Source organism: Apis cerana, linkage group LG9, assembly GCF_029169275.1.
Source record: "Apis cerana isolate GH-2021 linkage group LG9, AcerK_1.0, whole genome shotgun sequence".
NCBI lineage: Eukaryota > Metazoa > Arthropoda > Insecta > Hymenoptera > Apidae > Apis > Apis cerana.
Window position 1 is genome coordinate 9900989 of NC_083860.1, and position 24724 is coordinate 9925712.

Consider the following 24724-nt stretch of genomic DNA (forward strand, 5'->3'; position numbering starts at 1 on the left):
GTGGAGAGTCGTTACGAAGGCGAAGTTACGATGGCCGGCTGATTTTTCGCCCGAGAACTTTGCACCGCGTGGAATAATGCTGACCCGCGTGGATTTCGTAACAGATGATCTCTCTCTCTCTTTCTTTCTCTTTCTGCAACACGAGGATTACGAGTCGATCGGGGATACAACGAGATTGCTTCTCTCTCTCTCGAAATCTTAATCCAAAACTCGTGGAAACTCATTTTCCGATGAAACTTTCCCTCGATATTATTCCTGGTAAACCGAAATGGCGTTGCTTCTACGTTGGCCGTGTGTACACAGTGGTTCTCGGCCACTCCATCGATTTCGAGATGCCGCTTTTCCACCGACAAACCTTTCCAACCTCGAGAAGCAAACTTTGCTGGTCGTTGCTCGCGGGCAATCTCGTTTTTTCTGCTTCCATTTCATCATCGATGTTAAAGGTTAAATAAAGAGAGAAAGAGAGACAAAGAAAAAGAGATATATATATATACTTTTAAAATCGTCAGGTTTTTCCATATACATTTCACCCTGTTTCCAATTACGTGAACGTGCAAAGTTACGCCACGACATCAAGGTGATCTACTCACAATATATATCGTTTCTAAGTTTGGTAGACTTGATATTACAAGAAATGAAATTGATCGGCGATTAACTTTTGATTCGATGTAATGCACTCCGACAATAAAAGTTGCTAGATTTAAAGAAAAATGCAAAGAAAAAAGAAACGAGATAGATGCGTATGTGGCAGGAAAGCTGGGAGCCTGGCTCGAACGATTCAACGCTGGCAACGAATTTCCAGCATATCTTCACCTTCTATCGGTCGACTAGGATTGCGCCAGTTCGGTGGCCAAGACTATGTAAGGAATTAATTACGAGCCGGTCTTGCTTTCGATTCCCGATTATTTCGATGAATCGCTCGTTTCCTCACCCATTCGCCGCAATCCTATTACGCAAGTCGGCGGCAATGAAACGTGTAGTTGCGCGGATAACTGACGGATACGAGGGTGTAATCTTTTCGTTTCCTCGAACATCGGTTTTCGAAATTCTTTGCCAATGTCGTGTATAAAACGTGTATACTCGCGCGGAGATCCTCTAGTGGAATCTTTTGAATATTTCTTTTGCTGGACATCAGAGGCATTCGTTATGAAGTACTGTCTGTTGGTGAGTGACGTTGTTTATATTAAGTTTTGTATCAAGTCGTGCAATTCAGTGAAATGCAAAAATTTTCCTGTAAAGAAAATTCTCGATCCAACTGTCTCTTTCGGTTCATCGTAAAATCTGGTTGCAGTTGTGTCTTGCGACGATTGTCGTTTGCCAAGCAAAGAGGATACCAAGAATACCCCAACATCCATATTTTCCCAATTCGTTTCCCAATTTCCAACACGTTTATCAGCCGCGCAATTATCCGAACGAACTAGGGGATCAGCACATCGGGGCGCCTTTCTTTGGGAATTATAGAAGGCAAGAAGAGAATGCGGGCAGAGGGAACACAGGGAGAGAAGAAGGTGTGCGGCAGGATTATTACGATCATCGAATTCCGATCGACGGTCAACCGAATTTCGTTCACCCTTTCGCAGGAGGTAACGAGTAAAAGTTAATAACTATTTGTGAAATAATATAGTAAACTTTTCCTCGTTTTCAGTCCCGTTCGACGATATCCCTGTGAACGATGCGGACTTCAGAGGCCGAGACCTCAACTCGCCCCATCAATACGAACGATTCGATCATGCGCTCAATTATAATCACCAATTGTAATAAAATTCTCGTTATCTTTAAGTTGGATTAAACGAATATAGAAATTGAATGGCAACCGACTCATCGTAGAGCTAGCAATCTCTTTATTTCTCCTCTTCTCTTTACTCCTTTATAATTCAATATATATATAATATATATTGAACGTTATATCGTTATAATATAAGTTAATATAATAATTTGTGTAAATAACGTTATTAAGAAAGAAAACAACGACGTGATAATGATTAACGCTAGGCTCCCCTTTCTCTTCGAATCTCATTTACACTTTATATTTACAATGCTTTGTTTTTTTTTTGGGCTCACGATGTTTTTTTTTTTATTTTCTTTTTTTTCTTTCTTTTTTTTACGACTTTGGACCATTCGATGCGAGGGTACCGTTTCGAGACGGGAGAAAAAAGAACGAATCCTCGAAACGGGTGACTTCTCGATCTGTAGATCATTCCATGATCGAAGTTATCTCTAATGGCGGCCGGTGTTCTCCATAATTCGCTCTATTCGGCCGTAAAAAAAAAAGAAGGAAAAAAAAAAAAGAAAAAACGACGTAGAATCATCACGACAAATTCCTTTTGGCATTTTTTTTTTTTTTTTTTTTTTTAGGCATGAAATACATACGCTCTTTGTAGTCGCTCTTTATTCTCACGCATCACGGTACGATAGAATTCGGTAATAGCGTTTAACAATCGAAAAATATTGAAATCGACGAATCACTCGGCACGCTCGAACCTCGTGATCCGTTTCTCATTTTATATTTTATGTATATATATATATAATAAATATATATATAATATATATACTTATTAATATGTAAGAACTTGACTAGATCACTTTAGTTTTTTTATTGACTCCCTTATTTAGTCTAGGTACTTGCTCGTGCGACGACAGAGAATATGAAGTGACAAGATGCTTTTTCTTCTTCTTCTTCTTCTTCTTTTCTTCTTTTTTATAAAAAAATATTCAGGAGAATGAACTAGAATACGATTAACGCGGCTTGTCTGGTTGCTTCTGGTTCCCAAAAAGTTTTTGAGAACGAGGCTTGATCCCAATTCCAGTTGTAATTAACGATAGGAGCGGATTCTATAAATCGCAGCAGCACCTCGGGTTCGTGAGAATTTTGCCAGATTATCCGTCGATCGGCCATCACACGTAGCATTCGGTTTTAGGGCCCAACTCGTACTCCATTTCCTCGTTGTTGTACATATCCATTACCTGAAGGAATATTGTTTTCAAATAAACTTGTATATTTGTAAATTAATTGGAATAGATTATTCTTTCAGACAATAAAAATCACTGTATTCCAAGGGATAAGCGAATATGAAATTTTCGAGGAAGAGCGAAGATGACCAGAGATAAACGGAGAAAACGTTACGTTCGCTTATATCATAAAAATTCCTTCCTAGAAAAATTTAAAAATTACCGCATTCATGTCTTTTTGCAATTCCTCCAATTGCTTCTCATGGATTACTTTCAGCTTCTCCTTCTCCCTGTTCTGAATCATTTGTGCGATTCTCCTCTCCTCCATGAATTTTTTCGTATTGTTCTGCTGCTTCTCCCTAAGCCGGCCCTCCTTTATCCCCCGGGTCTTCAAAGTTTTATCGTTCATCACCTCCCTCGTGCTCTCCACGGACAGCCTTGCCTGCCTCGCGTTCATTTCTTTGATCTCGCGCTCGTGCCGCGCCGTCAGCTGTTTCTGCTGAGCCAACTGAGCAGCCACACACAATTTTCTCAGAGTGTTCCTCCGCTCCTCTAAATGTGAACGTATCAGGTCACGTTCCTCTCGACGTTGCCTATCCGCCAATCGAGACCATTGAACCGTTTGCTCGGAAACTTCTCGACGAACGATCGGATCTCTCGACAGCTCTGCTTTGCTATCGAACAGAGAAATAAAACAAAAATTTAACTGGGTGGAGGAAACTTCGCTTTAAAAGAAACTTTTTCCGACTATTCTATGTCGTAAACTGTCCAATAATTATCCCCCTCTTTCATTCTTTCTTCACTTTAAAGAGAAAGAAATATTAACCACTACTTCTGTTGTCCAATAATCACCGACTTTTTCATGGTTAAAACGATGTTAGTGGAATATTGGAGAAAACAAGAAAGTATGGGACTAGTCAGTGAGGCTTTCTGACTTTGTTTAAAGAGAAACATCAGAGGTCTATATATATATATATATATATATATATATATATATATATATATATATATATATATATATATATATATATATAGAAAAGTAGGATATATATTTAGCACGTGTTTCTGTTTAGAACAGATAGAAGCACAGTCAATAATCAAGGAAAAAGTTCCTCGTTGCATCAGTTAAAAAAAAAAAAAAAAAGAAACAAATCACGTACTTTTTTCCTTTGATAATCTTCTCTATCGCTGTGCAATGTTGTTTCTGGACGGTAAGTTTCTCCTTTTGATGCCTCTTCTTCAAAGACTCCAAATCCTTCTGCTGCTTTCTCAACACTTTCTGATACCCCTTCTCTTGCCTCAACGATTCAGCCGTTATGGGATTGAATTTCATTTCCTCTAAAGAAAAAAAGAAAAAAAAAAGAAAGAAAGAAAAATCCTCATAAACCCATTTTTCTACCATCCAATTCCACTGAATTGAATCGAAAATGAATGCGATTACCTCGAGGTTTAGGCGCTTCCCGATGATGAGCGGGCGCGGAATCACAGTGCCCTTTGCTGTCGCTCTCCTCTATCCCAAGCCCACGCATCTTATTCTGAGACGCGTTCTCCGACTTCTTGTAGGCCCGTGGCGCCGTGAGCGCGTCCATAAGCCCTGTTACGTTCGACCCCCCAATTCGAATTAAAAATATCGAGAAAATATGGCGTCGAGACGCTTACCCTCGTACCCGTCCGGCACGTAAATCTTGATCTCTATGTTGCAGAACAGCATAGGCAGGGACATGGGGAAGTTCGCCTCTGTTCTCAGGGATATGTGCCTGTATCCTGACTGTAGACCGTCTAAGGGGACGATCCTCTGGCCCAACAGCTTCCCGTTCGACTCGTCGTAAACCGCGAATCTGAGGGCGGCCAGATCCGGCAGCACGACTTTTCGAAACAGGAAAGGCTCCTCGTTGTAAACGGGATTCAGGCCGTTCGCTGGAACCACCCTGGTCCGAAATTCTTTCCTGATCGTGTCCGTAGGCAGACCGTACATTTCCACCTCCACGTAAGTGCCGACCTTCTTGTCGGATAAAAATTGGCCAGCGATCACCTAGCCAATGAACAAATGCCAAAAAAATTCTCTCAAAGTCAATCTCTTTCTGTTTCACGTTTCTTAATCGCCTTTCGCTACGGTTTCGCCAGTCATTAGTCGTTAGACAGACTAACTGAGAACGAGTTTCGTCTTAATTGTTGAAAGTTAATCTAATGATAGTAGATTATTATAGTATAACAATGATAATATGGTATAATAATATAATAAGAGTAGTGTAAGAATATAATTATAAGGTTTATAGTTCTTATAATTAATATTTAATTTAATTTATAACTGTTGTAATTGATATTTAATTTAAATTAATTTTAAAGAGTGAAATTTTATGAAATTTTGTGAACTGAATTTATGATGGAATTAAGCGAATCAGATAAATAATTAAATTATAAAATCATGATATTACAGTAATTAATGTTGTGTATCTTGTTGAATATCTTGTATTTTCTTTTCTTTGTACTTTATTTTAAAAATTTATTTATAAATAAATAGATCTATTCCCGATATCAAAATTATGACGATGATACGGTTATATCAAATCATGCAACAGCATGAAAATGGGAAATATGATGAAAAATGATTTGATTTTGGAAAGTACACTGTTGAATAATTTTATATTCTTTTACAGATTGAACAAAATACGCATATATATGCAGAGAACTAATCGATAACTGATCGGTCACATTTCAATATTCCGTGAATTTATTAAGAAGCATTTAAAGATTTCAATTTTATAACGGATATGACGAAACATCTATTTTAATTTAAATCGTTATAAATCGTGTAAAAAGATATTGAGATCTCAAAAACATCACTGCTTTTAGAAGTGTTAATAATTTATTCATAACAGTGTATATTTATAACTTTTCTATGAACGTATTCAACATTAAAATTAATTAAATTTTTACATTGCGCAATAGCAATTATAATGATAAGATAATATCGAGCAATAAAACTTTTTAAATAGAAAAATTATGTGTCTGTGGTTAAAATTTCGAGTAAAGTTAACTGCTTACGTTACGATGCTTTGAACGAATTACAGTCGAGTAACTTTATCCTTCCCTTAAAATTTTCCCTTAAAAGAAAGGACTATCGATTTTGAATAACTCGATATATAAACTTAAAGAAGTTCTTGGTAGCAATCGTAGATTTGGAAATGCAGACTGTTTCTATAAATCAGAATTGGGAGAATAATTTCGAGATTACCTGAACGCTGCATTGGGTGGCGATTACACCGTCCACAGGGCTCTCCGCGAACGGGTCGAAGCTTCGATCGGCACGTCTCATGAAGTCAGGTTTGAGTAGGTAGCCGGAGGAACCGTTGTATTCGAACTTGCCCTGATTCAGTTGCATGGGCAGGTCCGCGGTTTGGAAATTCAACGACACCATTTGACAACCAGCGTTCCAGAAGACCTGTTTTCAATCGATCGATCGGTTTTGAACGAGGATTTTAGGCACGCGGATCTCGTGGGGATTACCTGTGGCATGTAATTCGATGAATCCGCTCGGGTGCCTTTCGGATAAATCCGGCTCATTTGCCGCTTGTTGTAATTGACGAACTCGATCGCTTGGGTCTTCAAGTAATTGAGGCCAGCGGTTTCCGCGAAGGAAGACATATTGTGATGAATATTCTTTTCTGTACAAGAGGGCACTATCATCAATCGTCTCTTTCGTTTAACCGTATAACCGAGGGAAATCTTTGCCTTACGTTCGGCAACATCGAAGCCTGGGAACTTGATGGGCTGCGCGTAGTTGACCATCGAGGACAACCATGGATGGACGTTTGTCGTGCTCCCCGTATACGGTGGAACGGGTATGTCCAGAGTTTCGCCTAATCCCGTGCTCGAGCTCGACTGTTGCTGGTTGCCGGTCGTCGACGATGCGACTGACTCGGTCGTCGAAACCTCTTCCTGGAAATCGGGCAAATTTCTTTCTCTAATTGTGACTGCTACCGGGAAATCAATGCCGGGATATAATAAATTTTTTCTTTCTTCTTCTTCAACGAACTGAATTTTTTCTATATACGTATTTCGTACGTAATGGATAGTCGTATTACCTTTACCGATTGTTGTTCAACGACAACAGCGACAGAGGGAGGCGCGCTCGCGTCTTCCTTGACCTCGTCCTCGATGACGAATTGGCCTTGCCGAAACAGTTCCAACTCGTGCTTCTCCACTTCGGGTTTCAAACGTTTGTTCTTTATCAGAATCTTACGTTTGAGCAAATTGGGCGACGGCAGAGGTACTCCTGGCTCCAGCTATTTTATCACAACGATATTCGTTATATGTCTTTTCTCTTTCGGTTCGATAATACGATATACAAGCAGATGTGTAATTCAATCGAGCGATACTCGAACTCCATATTACGGATAAATTTTTAGATAAGTTGGTGGCTACCTATGAGGATTTTATCGATTTCGTATTGACGTATTTAATTCGTTATCGCGAGATATGAGAAGATATCGAAGTCGGTGAAAGGAACAACGTTTTCAATTTCATTCGAATAATAAAACTACGGAAATGAACTCACTGGATAGTCTTTGAGCGGTTCCTTGAGAAGCAGATCGCCCAGAATTTCGTCGCAGTATTTGGCCAATTTGTATTGCTGCTTCTTGCTGCAATGGTTCTCGAAGCTAAGAATGACCGGATATTCCGACGTGACGAACGCTGTGTCCCTCACCGCGTAAATCACGTCCTTGAAGAGAATGTCCGTGCACATAGCTTTGCCATGCGTAATTATCGGCTCCTCGTCCTCCCCTTTTCCATCCCAACAATCCAACTCGACGCACCTTCAAGTTCCACGCGTTCTTCACACGCCTTCACAACTCGATCGTATCGCTCTCGTCCCAATCTTACCTGCAACCGGCCAACAACACCTGTCTGTACATCTCGACGCTGCTCTTCCCGCCGAATTGACGGCCGCACAGATACGTGTTGTGGCTCGAGTTGATGTAATAATGCGCAAGCGGTTGATCCATGTCCATGTAAACGTCCAGCCTGTCCAGGAATACGGGGGCATTTTCGTCTGACATCAGGTACCTTATGAAACCGTCCTTCGTCATCGTTTCTGAAAGGACGTGATTGCTGAAAGGATCCCATTACACGAAAGGTACAAACTAAATTTGAGATACACGATCGATGTTGAAGAGAGAGAGAAAGAGAGAGAGAGAGAGAAGAAAGAAACATTTTCGATGGCAAAAAAAAAAATAACAATTCTTACTTTGATTCCTCGCTATCTCGTTCTGCTCGTAATCATTTATGATCTCCAACGCCCTCTTCTCGTCGTACAACGGGTACAAGATCTCGTTCAACGTTGGATCTCGTTGCTTCTCGTTCAGAAACATGACCAATTGATCGAGATTGATCGTGTCCGCTTTGCCCTGGGTGCTGGAAATAAAGTTCAAGTTCGAATAAACCATCGTCACCACTTTCCTTCATTATTCGCGGAATTACTTACATGGACTGGAACAATTCCTCTATGTCGTTTCGAGGGCAGATTTTGTGGTATAACGCGTAGAAAGCGTCGAAGGTGAAGTCTTCAGGCTCGATCACATCGTTCTGCAAGTTCGGTTTCATCAAAAGTTTCGGCAAGGCAAGCGTACGATCGCTCTTATGCGTGTTTTTCTTTTTCTTTCTTTCTTTTTTTTTGTTTTCGTTTCTCTCGCCTCTTACCTTTCCGCTGGATAGACCTAAATCGGCGAGGCACTGATAAACAAGCTTTTCCGTTTTCCCAGATGCGAAAGTTCTCGCGACCACTTTCACCGGAACTTTTCCATTCGGATCGATCAGCATTCTAAGCCTCATCCAACTGGAACACGGCAAACATTTATTTACTCCTCGAAGACCCTCGTTCAGAATCTTGAGGGAGATCGAGGTAGGGTCATAGGGTCCAAAATGTATATACGTATACATTCTTTATAGAAAAAGTAGAAAATAATCGTATATAAGTATGCACGAATGTAGATCATAATAATAATTTAGACGTATAAGAAAAATTTAAATTTTACAAATGTATTAAAAAAAGGAAAAGTTACGCAAAGTTACGAAATATTCGGAGAGATTAAATTTATTCGAAGGAAGAAAATTACGTTACATCTCTGGAGGATAAAAATACGTTGGGTAATAATACTGCCGTTATAACATATTCTTGATCGCTTTGAAAAAAGAAAAACCAGGAAATGTTACGCGTTCTTCTCTCTCTCTCTCTCTCTCTCTCCCTCGATATTTAAAATCGATATCGCAAATAAAGGGTTTACAGGTGTGGAATACTTGTTTCTGGCTAATTGTTTCATCGCGTTAATGTCAATCGGCGATATATGTGTGTATATGTGTGTAATTGCATTAGGAAACTCACTGTTTCTTCAAGCACGTAAGCGGGCAAACGTTGTTGGCTTTCACGTTGTGCGTAATCGATCGTATGCCATCCAGCCATATCTGTCATGGGACACAGCAAACACGTGGACTTTATTGATCCTGATAATAACTGCTTAACCGAATGAATTGGAAAATTTCTTTTCTACGATCGATTCGTAAATACCCATCTCTCGTATTTCCCCCCCTCCTCGTATAATTCGGCGAATTACGTCACGTAATAGGTGACGCAATATTATCGTCGAGAGAGTTTTTATATATTATTATCCGAACAATTGCAAAAGTGCTTAGGAACCTTCAGGTTCATTTGCTAAATTTTCAAAGGGAAATATCAAATAGAACGGATTACGTAACGAGTAAATTTACCTTGGCCGTAGCTGAATCCGGGCAAACGACATGCTGGTAATTAATATTGGTATAATCTACGCCCGAACAGATGGTTAAACATTTCTCCTCTAATTGCTCCCCGTGCTTTGTCACAAGCTTGTCGTACAGCTTCGGGTCCTAAATTAAAGATTAGAAAACGATTATACAATTTGTACGGTTGGCAGGCGGTTGATTAAGACGAGCGTGCGTTATCGATCCAGTTTCTTATAAACTCTCTTTTCTTAGAAAAAGGGGGATAAAAAGAGCGGGTGGCGTTAAATAATTAGCAAGTGGATATCGAAAACTGAAGTAAAAATGTATTCTTGTTTTTAAAATTAAAATTGTAATTTAAAACAAAAATTTCTACAGTTTATTTGTACGCGAAAGTAAGAAAAGAAGAAAAAAAATATGATAAATATTTTTTTGCAGATCCACGTCGTATATGAAATCGTATATAAAAAAGAAGAGAATAAAATCGTAATAAAAATTTTATCTCCAATAACGAATCGATAGCCGTCAAAACGATTATGTGTCCCGTTGAAATTTTGAACATTTTTCTTTTTTTCTTTTTTTTTCTTTCTTTTTTTTTTTTTTTTGATGAAAAATGGATGTCACGTTCGAAACAGGATGACAATCGTTGGATATATGACATTCTTACCTTTGGTAATCCGCCGGCGCGTATATCGCTCACTTGACACAGCTCTATCACGTCCCCGTCCTATTTGAAACGTAAATACGAAACGTTTAAGCAATTAAACGCGGCAATTAAATGCGCATAATACGATGAAACCTGTCAAGATTTGTTTGTCAAGGTCAAGTTGCAAGATTCTAACCTGATGCTTGGTAATAGATGGATAATTTCTGCAAATTTAAATATTGAAATCAAACATTTCTCGAAAGGCGAAGTTGATCAATTTCGATTTCAATCAATCAGCTTGTCAATTTAATCTCTTTATGAAATGGATTATCATATTACGTAATTAGAAAATAGAAAATTTCTACGCTACTACGAAACAAAAAATTTTAATATTATTAAAATAACGACGTAGCAATAAGGTCGAGAGCTAAATGATTAAAAGACAAATATCAGTTCGAGGAATCGATACGTTTCTCTAGCTTGCATTTGTTTCGAAAGACGCGATGCAAGCTTTAACGCGCACGAACAAAGACGATCCAGCGGGAATTTAGGAATTTTTCATTTAATTTTCCCTAACCTAAAATCAGGCGAATATCTGACACGAATATTTATTATTCCATATTTTCACGTTCCAGTTGCAACCAGAATATATTCCCTTTAGATCCTAAATTCCCAACTCGCCCGTTGGAAAAAAAGAGGGAGAGTATTCTTATATTATTCCGAATAAATCGGAGAATAAATCGGACAGTGAGAAGCAGATTGACTCACCCTTCCTTCGCTCTGCCAGTAGATGAAGAACCCATATTCGTCGACCTTGAACATGCAATTCAGCTCGAGCTCCGTGTTGTCCTTCTCTTCCGACCACCGATCGAACATGCATCCCTGACGGAGGGCTAAGGGTACCTCGATCTGCCAATTGAACTCGAATCTTTTCGTCATCTCTCTCTCTCTCTCTCACTCTCTCAATCTCTCTCTTCACACCGATTCGACCGTATCAAGGGACGCTATCACGCGTCACCCGCTCGTCGTCCAAATCCTGCCAACGACGCGAAAGAAAAAAAAAAAATGATGATTTTCTCAAAACTTTCGAAACGTCAATTTCCAAAACGTCATCCGCGTCCGTGACACGGATTTATTACGGATTTGCACGCGGCAATTCACACGATTACGCGTTCGTAGGGATAAAAGATTAGAGTTTTCAACGCCGTTTAACCGCCGTCTCCACGAGCCGCTGCCCACGAAAGATAAAACGTTTTCCAATTGAACGAGATGTGGTAGATACCAACACTGCTCCCTCGCTCCACTCAAAATAATCGAATTACGTGACTAACCGATCTACATTTAGATACGAAGTTTGGTTTGAAATAATTAATGGAAATGGGAATAGGCGATATTGCAAGATCATATTGCCTCGTTAACGATTCCAACGTTGCTCCGATTCATTACGAAAGCAACGCTTCGTTGTTTCGAATACGAAACAAATCTCGGCCGGTTACTCTTTGATGCTGTTCATTTATTTAAAACGCGCGGCATTGAACACGAGGGGGGGAAGAGGGATCGATTGATCCACGTACAGTGTGTCTCTTAATGGTATTTCTCCGGGCCACAATCGAGTTAACCTGATCGAGAACGAAAGGGAGGGGGATACGTGCCTCTTTAACCTGCATCAAAATCCAATTAAACCTCGTTCACTTCGTTACGCGAAACGCGAGACAGTCGACGTTATCCTAAACAATCTCTCGTCTCGATCCTCGAAAATCGTTCATCGCGATGATCGACCGAATGGATCGATTGTGGAGTCAAGAGGAACGACGATTTTTATTTGTTACTTTGGCCCCTGAGAGCCATCATTCTCCTACGGGAATCGAGTTAATCGCATTTCTCTATTTCGCTTTCGCTGCTCGTGCACGTGGATCGATGGTGAGGATAAAAGAAGAAAAATCGAAATTGTTTTATTTTATTCTTATGCGTGGAAGAATAGACGCAGAACGGGGGACACAAGTTTCCTTTGTACGGAAGAAATAAATACACGTAATAAATATCGTGCTCACGAATTTTTAAATTCGATCTTCTCAGAAACGAGGCGAAAAAATTTTGTTCCACGCTGTTTCGCTTGTTTTCCAACTTGCGGGATAATATTAATATCAAACAACGAGCTTCTTTTCTCCCGCGAATTTCGATCCTCGTTATAAAATGTACGTTATAAAAATGTACAACGAGACTGTAAGGTTAAACGGAAGTGAGGTCACCGAAGATGAAGTCACATCGCCTACGAGAGTCCCCAATTAAATATACACTGTTGCAGGTGTGCAGCACGAGATCGCCGTGAGATTTTTCATTCTTTTTTTTTTTCGATCGGTCGATATCGTATCGAAGCGCAAAGAATTTACCGGCATCGTGGGCACCGATTGACCTTTTATTCCCTAGTTACAAAGTAGGACGAAGCATAGAAAGAGTTTAGGTGAAAAATAGAACGATACTAGAGAGCACACTCTATGCTCTGCCCTCACGAATCTCGAGCTTAGATAATTCAACGTTTCGTATGCAACGAGGTTTCATCGATTAGGAGGATGATCATTTTTTATTATTTTGCCGAGCCAAGGATCAAAATTCGATCTCGTTCCTCGCGCGATCGAAGCAAGAGGCATAAAAGATAAACGGTGAATAATAAATGGTAAAGTTCTATCTTTCGTGGACCGCGTCGAGGGGAAGCAAACAACGCGATAAAACTAGCGGTAAATGGGACACTTACGAACGTTAAGAACGTTTCTTCCTCGCTGGCTTGCACATCTCTTAGCTCTCCGCTTCACCTAGAAAATAAGAAAGAACAAGTTCGGTGAATGCAAGTTTTCGTACACACCTTCGAACACGCAGAAGTCAAGGTCTCGAGATTCTATAGATAGAATTGGTATACAAATTGATTTCACCGAATTTTATGATCGAACTTCGGTATATATTTCAAACCGCTGTCAAACATCGTTTTCCTGTAACTGTTGCCTCGTTTCCGGTCAACCGGACAACCGCCTATCGTTCAATTTCTTTGACACACCGAATTCAAGGAATCGCACGATGCGACCACGAAATGTTATCTTTATTACAATATTTACACGAACGATCGATCAAGTTCAAATATGTTATACTTCGCACAAAGGAGCCGAGAATCGCAGTTGTGTAATACTAATAATTTCAAGTTAGCAAGAAGAAATATAAACCGATAAAAATTAAAAAAAAAAAAATAAACTAATCGCAATTTTCTTCATTCGAAAAACAATTTACCGTTTATTTGACGAGAGAATGTGAATGTTAAATTCTTAATTCTTCAATCTGTCAAAGTTTTTTTTTCCATATTGTAAAAATTGGACATTACGAGCATAAAATGAGAACGACAGATGAAAATAAGAGTACGTGGAAACACTTTTTGCAATCATTGTCTTTGCTCGATGAACCGGCATAGATGGACAGAATGAATGCGACTCTTTTCGTTCCATCTGAATTCTAATTTTCTCTTTACGCGAAAACGAAGAGAGAAAGCTGATAACGCTACTTACTCTACGATAACGCGACCGGGAATAATATCGTTGCTACACGAAACTTTGACATTGCCTCTGAAAATCACAAGAGCGCCGTACCAAACACAGAGAGTACAATTAAACGGGAGTGCTTATCGTTCAAGCTGGCTCAACATTCGGTAAATGGATTTATCATTCGAACGAGAAAGGTCGAGCACCTATCGATGTTTCTCTATCGTACACGGATATCCCGCCTCGGCTTATCTTAGAGTGCTGTTATCTTAATTGACGCAAAAGGAAGCTTTGAAAAAAAGAAAAAAAAATTGAATCGATGACGTTTGGAACTTATACGCTCGATAATTATGTGTAAAAAAAAAAAAAAGAAGAACTTCACGTTCTTTTGTTTCGATTCGAATGTTACAACTTCATTAGATTAGATACCGATCGGAAAGAAAAAGGGAAGAGATCAGTAAAATGTAACGATAAACTTTTCCACGATCGGATATCGATTTGAAGAAAAGAAAAGAAGAAGAAGAAGAAGAAGAGGAAAAAGGAAGAAACGCGAGGTCGAATGTCGAATTAGATATTCGTGAAAAATTTCAGAGATAGATACGGATACAATGGAGGTATATAATGGGTATGAGAAACACAACTGGACCGAACACGAGTACCAACAAAGCCGGCGAAGCACAAAAGAAAAATAAAATAAAGAAAGCGGGGGAATAAGGTCGGGGGAATAAGTATAACGAAACGAACTCGTAGATATTTTCGGATTGCCTGGGTTTCAGAATTTTCAGACGTCCACCAATCTGACTCGTATAAGAAGTATATACCCTGCTATAAATTCTTAAAGATTGACGTTGATTCTGGTTTTCGTCCGCTTATTCCGTTCGTAGGGAAACAAGTCTCCTGGATTTCGCCATTAATCATAGTTAACTGTTCGAGCCGCGTTTTTTCAATTTAGATTTTCACGAATTGACGAATAATTCATAAAAAAAAAAAAAATTGTAAAATGTTGCGAAAATTTCGACGATGAAAATAAGATTGGTAATGATAAATAAATTTAAGATTATGTAAAACCTACGTAACCTATGAAAATAAGTGTAGCGCGGAAGTGTTCAAAACATCGTCCACGTTGTAAGATATTTTTCTTCCCGGATTCGTTCGCGATATTTATTTCTTTCGCGGAATTGATATTTTCAAACGATCCTCGAGTAAACGAAAAAAGCATCGAGAGTACGAGTTTATCTCTTCTCCATTGGCCGCGCGTCAACAAATTGGTCATGGAAGATACAAGCTAAACATTTTAAAATTAAAAAAAAAAAAGATGATAAAATTAAAAAGCGGAGAGAAATTTAGACGAATAACCGTCTCGTATTATATATTTAATTTCTTCACCGTTTTTTTCTTCGCGATTCATCAAACGTGTAATTGATTCTGATAAAATTGAATGACGTCCACACACGCGCGTAATTACGGCCGATTTATTTCCCACACGACATCTCTGCACGAACGGGCGCGTAGCTCGTATACACAGAGGCGGCGCGTAAACAGAGGAACGTTACGAAAATAATGTAGGAGTCGCGGCTCGTGCCGCTGCTTCTTCCTTGGCACGATGAAAACGTTTCTGGCGTCTGACAGAGTAAACGAATTCTTCGAGCAAGAGCGGAGGGGGAAGCCCAAGTAACGACGTATCATAAGCACGAGCGCGCGCTACGGTTTACTTAATGGCAAAGTGGTGATCGAGTATTTTGGTCGTGAAAGCGGAAGAACGCGGAATGTCGTAATATAGCTTATCCCTGTTGATAGTCTCTACCGCATTCGCTAAACGGCCCCTCGTAAAACTTCTCTCGAGCGTAAAGCAGCGTTCTCATCGACTCAACCAAATGGAAAGAAGCTCGATATTTTTGACAAATATGAACGCTGCAGAGGCAAGTTTTTGTTTTCGAACTAGATCTCTAGTGTTTCCATTTCTTTTCGCTTCTGTTTTCGGTTTCAAGGTGACGCTGGAGTTCCTTCCTATCGAGACGCGTCGACGCCGACGGCTTACTTAAAAACAAGAAAAGAAAAACGCGAGAAACGTTGGGACGATAATAGATAAATTCTCCTAAGAATTTTTTCCAAGAATACGAAACAATGATAAAAAAAAAAAAGTTTGATAAATCGTTGCTTCGGTGGGAACGTAGCTTAACGATTTTCGTTCCTCCCGTCTGATCGAGATGTTTGTTTACACGATTTTCCAAAACTCGATTGCACGCAATCGACGCGTCACTTTATTATTTTCACGAATTCGCGAATCGCGATGTAAAAATTCTCGAATTCCCTCAGATAGACGAAGCTCGGTCGTAAATATCCGCCGTGTCGATATACTCCGATTATTATTTTTACGGGAAGGAAAATGAACGTTGAACGAATAATGCAGCGTGAGAACGGCCTGGTTGGATGGTCGAAAGAGAAGGAAGGTTATGTGCGCTTATGCAATACCGCGTAATATCTTCACCCTGTGTTCAACCTCTCGAGATGAATGAAATTATCGCTCCACAGATAATCTAGCAATAAAATAATATCGAAAATCGGGCAGAACAAGTCCGCCCAGTCCGACGACACGACGAGACACCTCCTCTGCCACCCTGTATCCCGCACGCGCGTGTTTTTCAACGAAGAGGAACTTTTTACAAACATTACACGATACGCATTATCTCTGGTGGAATAGGCAGCGTTACACGCGCGCATATGCTCGCGCCGCGGTCGTAAATACAAGGCAAACATTTGCACTTTGATACACGCATAAATGGGACGTTGTTGGAAAAATATTTGCACAGTGGATGAATACCTTGGCTACTTGCGCGGATTCAGAGCGAGCGTTAGAGGGGCAGGTCAGCGAGAATTTGTTCACGCGTTAGATTAATAGGCAAGTGGCTCGATTACGCGGGCGATGGGTCGGATAATTACACGACTTCCGGCACAGGCTTTTGAAGGCCGACGACGACAACGACGACGGCGACGACGAGCACGCCGCGACATTGACCGCTCAATCGCTTAATGCGCTCGCCGGCCTCTTCGAGAAGAATAAGAAATAAATGAGGGTCGTGACCCGTATTGAGCAATAACGCCAATAGGAAAAGACGAGGTTATTACACGTTTCGCAGGTCCTACCCGTTGTAAACTCTCTGATTTGGATGAATCCCTTCGCCCATTTTGATTTGAATTTCTAATTTGGATAACAATTTCGACGAATTTATCTTTATATTTTCCTTCCCCTCGTGATCGTGGATAATTTTTAATTCGTTAAAAAAAAAAAAAAGAACGGAAACATTTCATCGAAAGAATTAGATCGTAACGTAATAAGTAAATTTTATTTTTACGATTGATTCAATATACATCTCTCGAGTATAACTTTCCTCGTCGGCGAATTATTCAAACACGCGCGTATATAATTTATTTGCAACTTATCTCCGTTTAATTTTTCTTTTTTTTCATCGAAACTCAGCGTCATCGTATAAATCATCCGCAAGAACTTGTCAACCTCATCGATCATCTTACGTCAACGATATAACGCATTTACGTTCAATCGAAAAAGTTAACAGACACGCTCGATATCCAACGGTTGAACGGGTTGGGAAAATGTAAAAAAGTAGCAGCAGCGGGGAGAAAATAGTCGCGATAAATGTTGACGCGATCGAGAGACGATTAACAATCCAGAGAATCTCCGTGAAGAAATGGCAATTGCGGTATTTCCGCGTCGCTAACGAGCGTAATTATCCGTGGTGGCTGTTTTCCACGCGGACTCGAGTCCCCTCCGAGGCGAGAAGGTCAAAAGTCGGGAAAGGAGGAGAAATGAAGAGAGAAAATGAGGGTTAAAATAGATAAAGCGGTCGTTGGTGGATTGCTGATATAGAGGACGGTAAAAGGGGCGAAAGGACCAATTCGGAGGCCGAAATCTCGCGATGTTCGAATCCATATCGTCGAAGGTTATGCACTAGCCTCATCATTATCGTTCCCTTGACCTCAAAAATCTTTTGGCTCTGCGATTATTAATCTCTCGCTCGTGCTCCTCTCTCACCAAGTCCCCTCTTAATCGTGCCCGCTAATTAGCAAATCGTCGCCTGTGTGGTTAACCGTTGCGTACGGAGCTGCGATATGCATCGTGTACGTATATCTTGGGATACGTAGCGATGTAGCGCGTAAAACGAAAGACGAGACGAATGAAAGAAACCGAAGGGACATACACAATGCTCGCGTGGGTCAGCACGCATGAGCGGTAACGTAAACGCAACGGGAAAGAAAGGAAAACAGGAGGCGGTGGAGAAGCAGAAAGACGGGAAGGAAGGAAAGGGACGGCGGGGATGGGCGGAGAGAGGAAGCGGTGGGAAATGAAAGGGAGATGGAAAGGTTACGCAAAGAGAGAGGAGAAGAAGAACGAAGGAAGAAAAGTGAAAGGGAAAAAGATATCGCACGGATAGAGGGCCGTGACTAACTGGCGAACATGCGCGCGAGTGGATGTTGTTTGATGTTAATGGTTATCTAGCTGGAAGGAATCTAATTAATTTATTCTGTACGAACGACTATATGAATTGTTCGTTCCAATACGGGAGACGAACGAAACGATCGAGTCGATCGAGTGAGCGTATCACCTTCCGTAGCAAAGTTCAAACTCGTTTCGTTCGCCTGGAAATCGAAGCATTTTTTTTTTTTTTTTATACATATACATCAGATTTCTTATATCCGGGAGGTCTATGAACCGTTACGTCGTTAATTACGTCCGTACTACACGGTATCTGACGTCCGTGATCCTACGTAAATTTCCCTACTGATACATAGTTTATACGAGAGCGTCCAAGGTTCCGGATGAAACGCAATGTGTCTGTGACGTGCAGTAACCATGAACGGTCGTGTACGATGACGGCTCGCGCGTGTATACACACAGCTACACGCTCGAGTCGCGCGTGTATCCGAGCACACATGGGCGTACCACGCTCCTCGAACGAAATTTCTGCAAGGTGTCTCGCTCGCCTTACCCGTACGTGTATGCGTGAAATAACCGGCTGACTGACGGCTACGCTCTCGTGTCGGTTCGATTACATTCTCTTTCCCCTTTCTCTGTCACGGTTCCTCTCTTCCTTCCCCGTTTCTCGCACACACTCGACGCGCGTCACCTATCCGCTTGGTGGTGAAAAAATTAAAAAAAAAAAAAAAATACGAACGGACAGTGTAGAAGAAGCGCGCGTTTCTTCGGCTCGACACTGAACGCCTTTCAGGCGCGGCGGAAGAAACTGACGGTGCGACACCGTCTGTTGACGGGCAAGCCACTAGCCTGGCTCGATACCGTCCTTTTCTCCTGCGCGCATGTGCCGCGCTCCGCTGCTCGGTTAATAAAAACGATATCTGCTTTTACCTTGCTTCCATGGAAATTATTTACGTGAAATCTCGTTTATCGGAACGCGACAGAGAAGGAGCGTGTGAATTCTGATATAATAGGAATTTAATTTCATTTAATGATCCCTGTTGCACGATAATTGGGAGAGTTTCCGTGAAGAGGATATAGATTCTTCTTTTCAAATATTATTTTTAATATGTCGTGTATCTCGTATAGTGCATTTTTGGTACAATTATTATTTGCGTCGTGGATTGAGATATTGGAATTGAAATTTAATGAAAAAATTATATTTATTTTTTTTATCGCGCAATCAAATGGGATGAATTGGAAAATTTGTAAAAATTAAATCGAACAATCGTGAAACTTGAATTACTTGATTGCAAATTTACGTTTCTCGGGTAATTTATTTGCTCTTATTGATTTTGTTTCTACTTGACGCTACTTGAGCGATTAGGTAAGGAAACAAACGTTTCCGTGTCTGACCGCACGGTATGATTCCACTTTGGCATGAAGAATCGGAACCATGAAATGCGTTTCAATGGCAACGCGTTTCGAGAGGTGTATATAAAATTTAGGCGTGAATATCAATTCGTCAAGGTACGAATTATTCGTATATAACTTCAATCGGAAGGCGTGAAAGCGTGAAATTTCGTCTGTGAAAATTAATATTTGAGCCGATTTAAAATTAAACAATCCCTGGTTTAGTTTCAAATATGTGTTCGAATTCGATTAATCAAAATTAATTTTTCTGAATTTTTGTATCAAGGTCGAAAATAATCATTAAACTATATATCCCACATTTTGAAATATGAATCCTCTATATTTGAGACACTTAAACAGCAATGGAGAGAAGAGTTTCTTTGAATATGCAAATCTTTGAATAATGTACCGTACAGTATTTTGTCATATTTGCGATTGCATTTCAATAGGTAATGAAAATGTGTCATAGGATATAAATATCTTCTTGAATAAATAAAGTGAAGATAATTATTTATATTTGCAGACAAATGTGTATAAAGTTAATATTTCAAATATTTCATTCATTTGCAAAGCTAAATTGGCTAAAGTTCAGAACGACGTCATTTGTTTTCAAATATAACTTTTCATTTGATAAAATTATTAAAATTATTCATTTTCCTAATTTTTATATATACAACGAAATTCAATTTCTCCAAGTTCTTAATAAGAAACTTTCTTACTGAAATCTGCATATAAAGTTCTGCTTAATCTTATTAAGCATCGAATCAAAGTTAGTGCGATCTCGAATTGCATCAAGTTACGAACGTTATGAAAGGGTGAAATATATCGATAATAGATATGAAACAATTATAGCACTTACCAGATGTATGTATTGTAGAAAACTTCGAATCTGTAATTATAGATCAGAAATGGAATAGGCGCGACATCTTATGAGATTTTGTATTACACATTTTGAAATATTGAAAAAAAGATCAAAATATATTAATATCTAGCATGTTATAATCTAATAATAAATCTATAATATATATTTAATTATGTAATATTTTTTCAAACTATTTTAACAGATGATTCTTTTTTAAGTGATGAAATAAAATTTTAAAATATCAGAAAATTACTAAAATATAGAATTGTGAAATACTACAATGCAATACATTATATATCCAGCAATGTCCAACAGTTCGTATAAAGAATTAAGTAGTACAAATATTTACCATTGCTTTTCAAGATGATGTTTTAATTTATTTCATATAATTTAATCTTTTTAATTCACGATTATATCTTTATTTTATTTATATTTAAAAAAAAATATAAAAATTGGCTGATTAATTGGTTTCATTACGAGGAAATGACATAAAAAATACAAAGAATTATTAAAATTTTTCTTAACGAAATTAAATAAATGTAAAAATATTTATTCTGTTAAGATTTTTAATCGATAAATTAAAGAACAATGTAAAAAATTATTCAGAAATCGTTGTTTTGAGCGTTTAAATTCGTAGACTAAATATAAATATAGAGGAAAGCATTATGTAGAAAAAGGATGGAGATAGATTAAAAATAATGAATTCAGCGCCATCTGCAGAGTGCCGCAAATGAAACTCATAAAGAAAGGATAGAAAATAATAAAAGAAGGATAGAGATAGAATAAGAATTGATGGCAAGTGCCATCTTTTGGCTATAGTTGTAAACATTTCTTTAAAAATGCTTAAGAGATGGCATTGGATATTAATTCTTACTCTATCTTGCCGTATTTTTGTATTAGAGAGATGGCGCTAACGATCAATTCTTATATTTAGCGAGTTTCATTTGCGGCACTCTCAAGATGGCGCTGAATTCATAATTTTTAATTTATCTCCATCCTTTTTCCACTATCTGCTTTCTTTGTCCACGAATTTCATTCACGCACTCAAAAAGACGACTTCTGAATACATTTTATGCATCGTTCTTCGATCACGAGAACTCTGTCCGTAACAGAACTCTTTTCGAACAAACGTCGGTACGAGAATACTAGAACCGTCTAAAATAATATCGATCGAAGAATAAACTTTGGTTTTTCATACTGCTTCGATCAAACAAAAGATTCGTTCACTTCGTCGATGATATTGACAAAAAATTACCATTACCATTCATCTTAGAGATCAATACTTCTTTCAATTTCTTCCAACGAACCTATTCCTATTCGATCAGGAAGAGTCCAAACGTCAAACAAAAACGTCGGATCGAAATCTTCGAATCGTTTCAATAGGATATTATAAATTTTTCCAATTATGATCCTGCCGTTTGAAATACGAAAGAAATTTCACGTGGAAATTTCACAAAGCAAACGAGTCGGAAACGAGTCTTGCGGTCAGGAAGAACGAAACTCGATACCCGACCAATAAACCAAACTTTTTTCTTTAATGGAAAAGTGTACGCGCAGTAGTTGCGATCCCAGGGGATGCGATTAAACGACCCGATGATGTTAGCAACTTACCGCATCTCGTAACATTTTCTCCGCGATACATCCTCCCTCGTGAAAACGTATTGTGTATCAGTGTCGCGCGGTTAATCTTAAAATAAACGAACTTACCCAAGGTATTTACCGGAACCCGGTAATGTTCCCAGATAAATCTAGATCCACTTCCCAACTGGGGAGGAAATTTCGCTCCCAAACAATGGGAATCACGTACGTGGCGGCGAAATATACGATCAACATCCATACGCTCAAGAACTTCCTCCTTCGGTTCCTCTATTTTCTATTCTCTTTAACGTGCGCACGATCCGATTCGCCTATCCTAAATAAAATCTCCGTGTCCGTGTCTAAGAAAAATATATATATATACATATGATATGACGATATACGTTTGTAAATTTGCAATTCCAATTCAAGTTTCAATCTCAGAGGGAGGGGAAAAAATTGGATCGAAAGGGAAGAGAAGGGCCGAGTGTCTTCGAAACGGCCGTAGCCCTACGTGAAAAAGAGCGAGCGTCCTTTTTCTCTTTCTCGGTCGGACCTGCTAACTCGACAGACCACACGGGTGTAAACCCTCGTTTTGAATATGCATGACAGTTCTCTTTTTTTTTCTCTGTGCCGTCTGCTGCTCGTTTCTCTCTCTCTCTCTCTCTCGGTTCTAAAGCATCCTCTCCTCCCTCATCCCCCATTTCTCTTAACCCTCATTCCGGCTTCGCCCGCTACGAAATTAACTCGCATTCCGAGCTTCCTTTGATGTCACCCAAAGTGTCACTGACCATCGGCGATGCTCGTAGTTCTATATATATGTGTGTGTGTGTGCGTGTAAAATACACGGTCAGAGCCTTTATTCGTTCCTGCTTGATTCGTTTACAATCTCTAAACAAATGTTCTCCCGGCTCTGCTCTTTAGAACAGTTCTAAACTGTGCGCGGAGATGCAAGGATTCTGACGAAATGTTTGCGTAAAATTTAGGATGATTTATGTAGGTGCGCTTGCGTGAGGATTAAATGTCGGCACAGTTAACGAGGATAGAGATAGGGATAATGTTTGAGAGAGAAAGTGCTCGTCTCGCCCATATTTGGCAAAGTAAAAAGGATTCGCTTAATTTTACTCACGGTATTACGAATGGGGAATTGGGATTAATCAGTGTTTGCATCGCGTTTCTGCGTTATTTCCGAGGAAAGCATTATCTGTATGGAGAAAAATTTAGAGAAATTTCTAGTATCTTCCCTCCATCTTCGTGAACAAGTTTGACTCCGTATTATAATTTAATTTCTGAACGGTGGGATTTAAATCTGGAGAAAAGAAGCGAGGAACGATCGAGGGGAGAGGATTCTCGCAACGAGGATTCTTCGGAAAAGTTAAAAAAGAGAAAGAAAAAGAGTCGAATCGTTAAAATTCGGAAGGGAACGCTTCGTACTCCGACAAACTTTCGTCGTTCCATTTCATCGTTATTGCCGGTTTAATATTAAACAACGGCCAGATATTCGCCGGGTCGAAACCAATTACGCTTCGATCGAGTCGAAGAAACGTTGCGCCCTTGGCGCGACATGTTCGTCACCGTGCCGTAAGGATCACGATTTGTAGACACGCATCACCGCGACACGTGTCGTGCACGCGTGTTACATGCATCGCATTGACACCCGCATGTACATTTCACGGAGGGACGTGTTTCGGAAAGGGGCGAAGCCATTTCGTAATTGCTTTCCTTCCCCACCCCGAGGAAAACCCGGCAACCTACTCATCCTCGACACGAGCCACTGATTTACGTCAGTTACGAGACTTGTGCAAACCATTCTCTCTCTCTCTCTCTCTCTCGTCTCAATTATTTCCCTCGATCTTCCCTTTATCTCTACGAATATCTCACGCCCTCTCCCCCTTTTTTCAACCTATCTACCTACCCCTTTCTCCTTCCGTTCGAAATTATTTGAGGAAGAGCGAAGCAAAAAAAGATAGAAAAATTCTGTTGTTGGGAAACGCGTGGAAAAGATCGAACTCGCGTTCGTTTCCTCGTCTGGATTTTCCGGGCTCCCGGGCGAAACGAGGCTGTGGAAAATTATTATTGCGCGCGGTGGTGTTGGGTCGTTTAGAAGGGCGTAAGTAGGGGGAGGGGGACTCGGTTAATCGTCGGATTAACTGCATTAACGTAATTGCTTCCTTCCATGTCCCCTCTGGTACAATGCATTTACTTTCAATTACAGGATACCCACCAATGATGAAAACCCAATGTGTTGGACAGGGAGAGGATACGATCGGTGGCTGTTCGTTCCTTCTTTTCATTCCTCCCTCCTTCCTTTTCTCTCTTCCGTCTCTTTTCTCCGCTACAACTCGATTGGCGTAATCGAATGATCATTTCCTCCCCCGCAAATCGATGCAATTAGGAGGGATCCGCTATTACTTTCAACCTGTGTGTCAATCAATTTCAAAGGCAAATTGGTAAATCGTTCCCCGCTATTTTCGTTAACTCGCCCCGGTTATATGCACACCCGTCACTCGGGAATTTCGATCTTGAATAAAGAGGCATTGTTCGACGTCGAATACGAACGAACGAACCAA

The 24724-nt window shown here is 39.8% G+C and overlaps 2 protein-coding genes across 11 annotated transcripts; one reads left to right on the plus strand and one right to left on the minus strand.

Annotated features, from left to right (window-relative positions):
- Positions 1 to 756: 756 nt before the first annotated feature.
- LOC114578242 (uncharacterized) lies at positions 757 to 1817 on the plus strand. The gene is made up of 3 exons (XM_028669677.2): positions 757 to 1164; positions 1292 to 1583; positions 1646 to 1817. The coding sequence occupies exons 1-3, from the start codon at positions 1057 to 1059 to the stop codon at positions 1756 to 1758; spliced, it is 513 nt and encodes a 170-aa protein (XP_028525478.2). The 5' UTR covers positions 757 to 1056; the 3' UTR covers positions 1759 to 1817.
- Positions 1818 to 1824: 7 nt separating this feature from the next.
- Positions 1825 to 19182, minus strand: LOC108002373 (1-phosphatidylinositol 4,5-bisphosphate phosphodiesterase). 10 transcript variants are annotated; one of them, XM_062079750.1, is made up of 21 exons: positions 18879 to 19166; positions 13900 to 13956; positions 13104 to 13161; positions 11120 to 11387; positions 10373 to 10432; positions 9715 to 9852; positions 9332 to 9411; positions 8650 to 8785; positions 8435 to 8535; positions 8198 to 8364; positions 7834 to 8044; positions 7508 to 7766; positions 7035 to 7235; positions 6687 to 6888; positions 6457 to 6614; positions 6185 to 6391; positions 4609 to 4981; positions 4391 to 4543; positions 4110 to 4287; positions 3173 to 3623; positions 1825 to 2964 (listed from the first exon to the last, which is right to left on the minus strand). In XM_062079750.1, the coding sequence occupies exons 4-21, from the start codon at positions 11288 to 11290 to the stop codon at positions 2896 to 2898; spliced, it is 3315 nt and encodes a 1104-aa protein (XP_061935734.1). In that variant the 5' UTR covers positions 11291 to 11387; positions 13104 to 13161; positions 13900 to 13956; positions 18879 to 19166; the 3' UTR covers positions 1825 to 2895. The 10 variants fall into 10 exon arrangements, with proteins under 10 accessions (XP_061935734.1, XP_061935733.1, XP_061935735.1 ...); XM_062079749.1 differs by lacking the exon at positions 13900 to 13956 and having other exon boundaries at positions 18879 to 19182; XM_062079751.1 differs by lacking the exon at positions 13900 to 13956 and having other exon boundaries at positions 19065 to 19171.
- Between the last annotated feature and the right edge of the window lie 5542 nt (positions 19183 to 24724).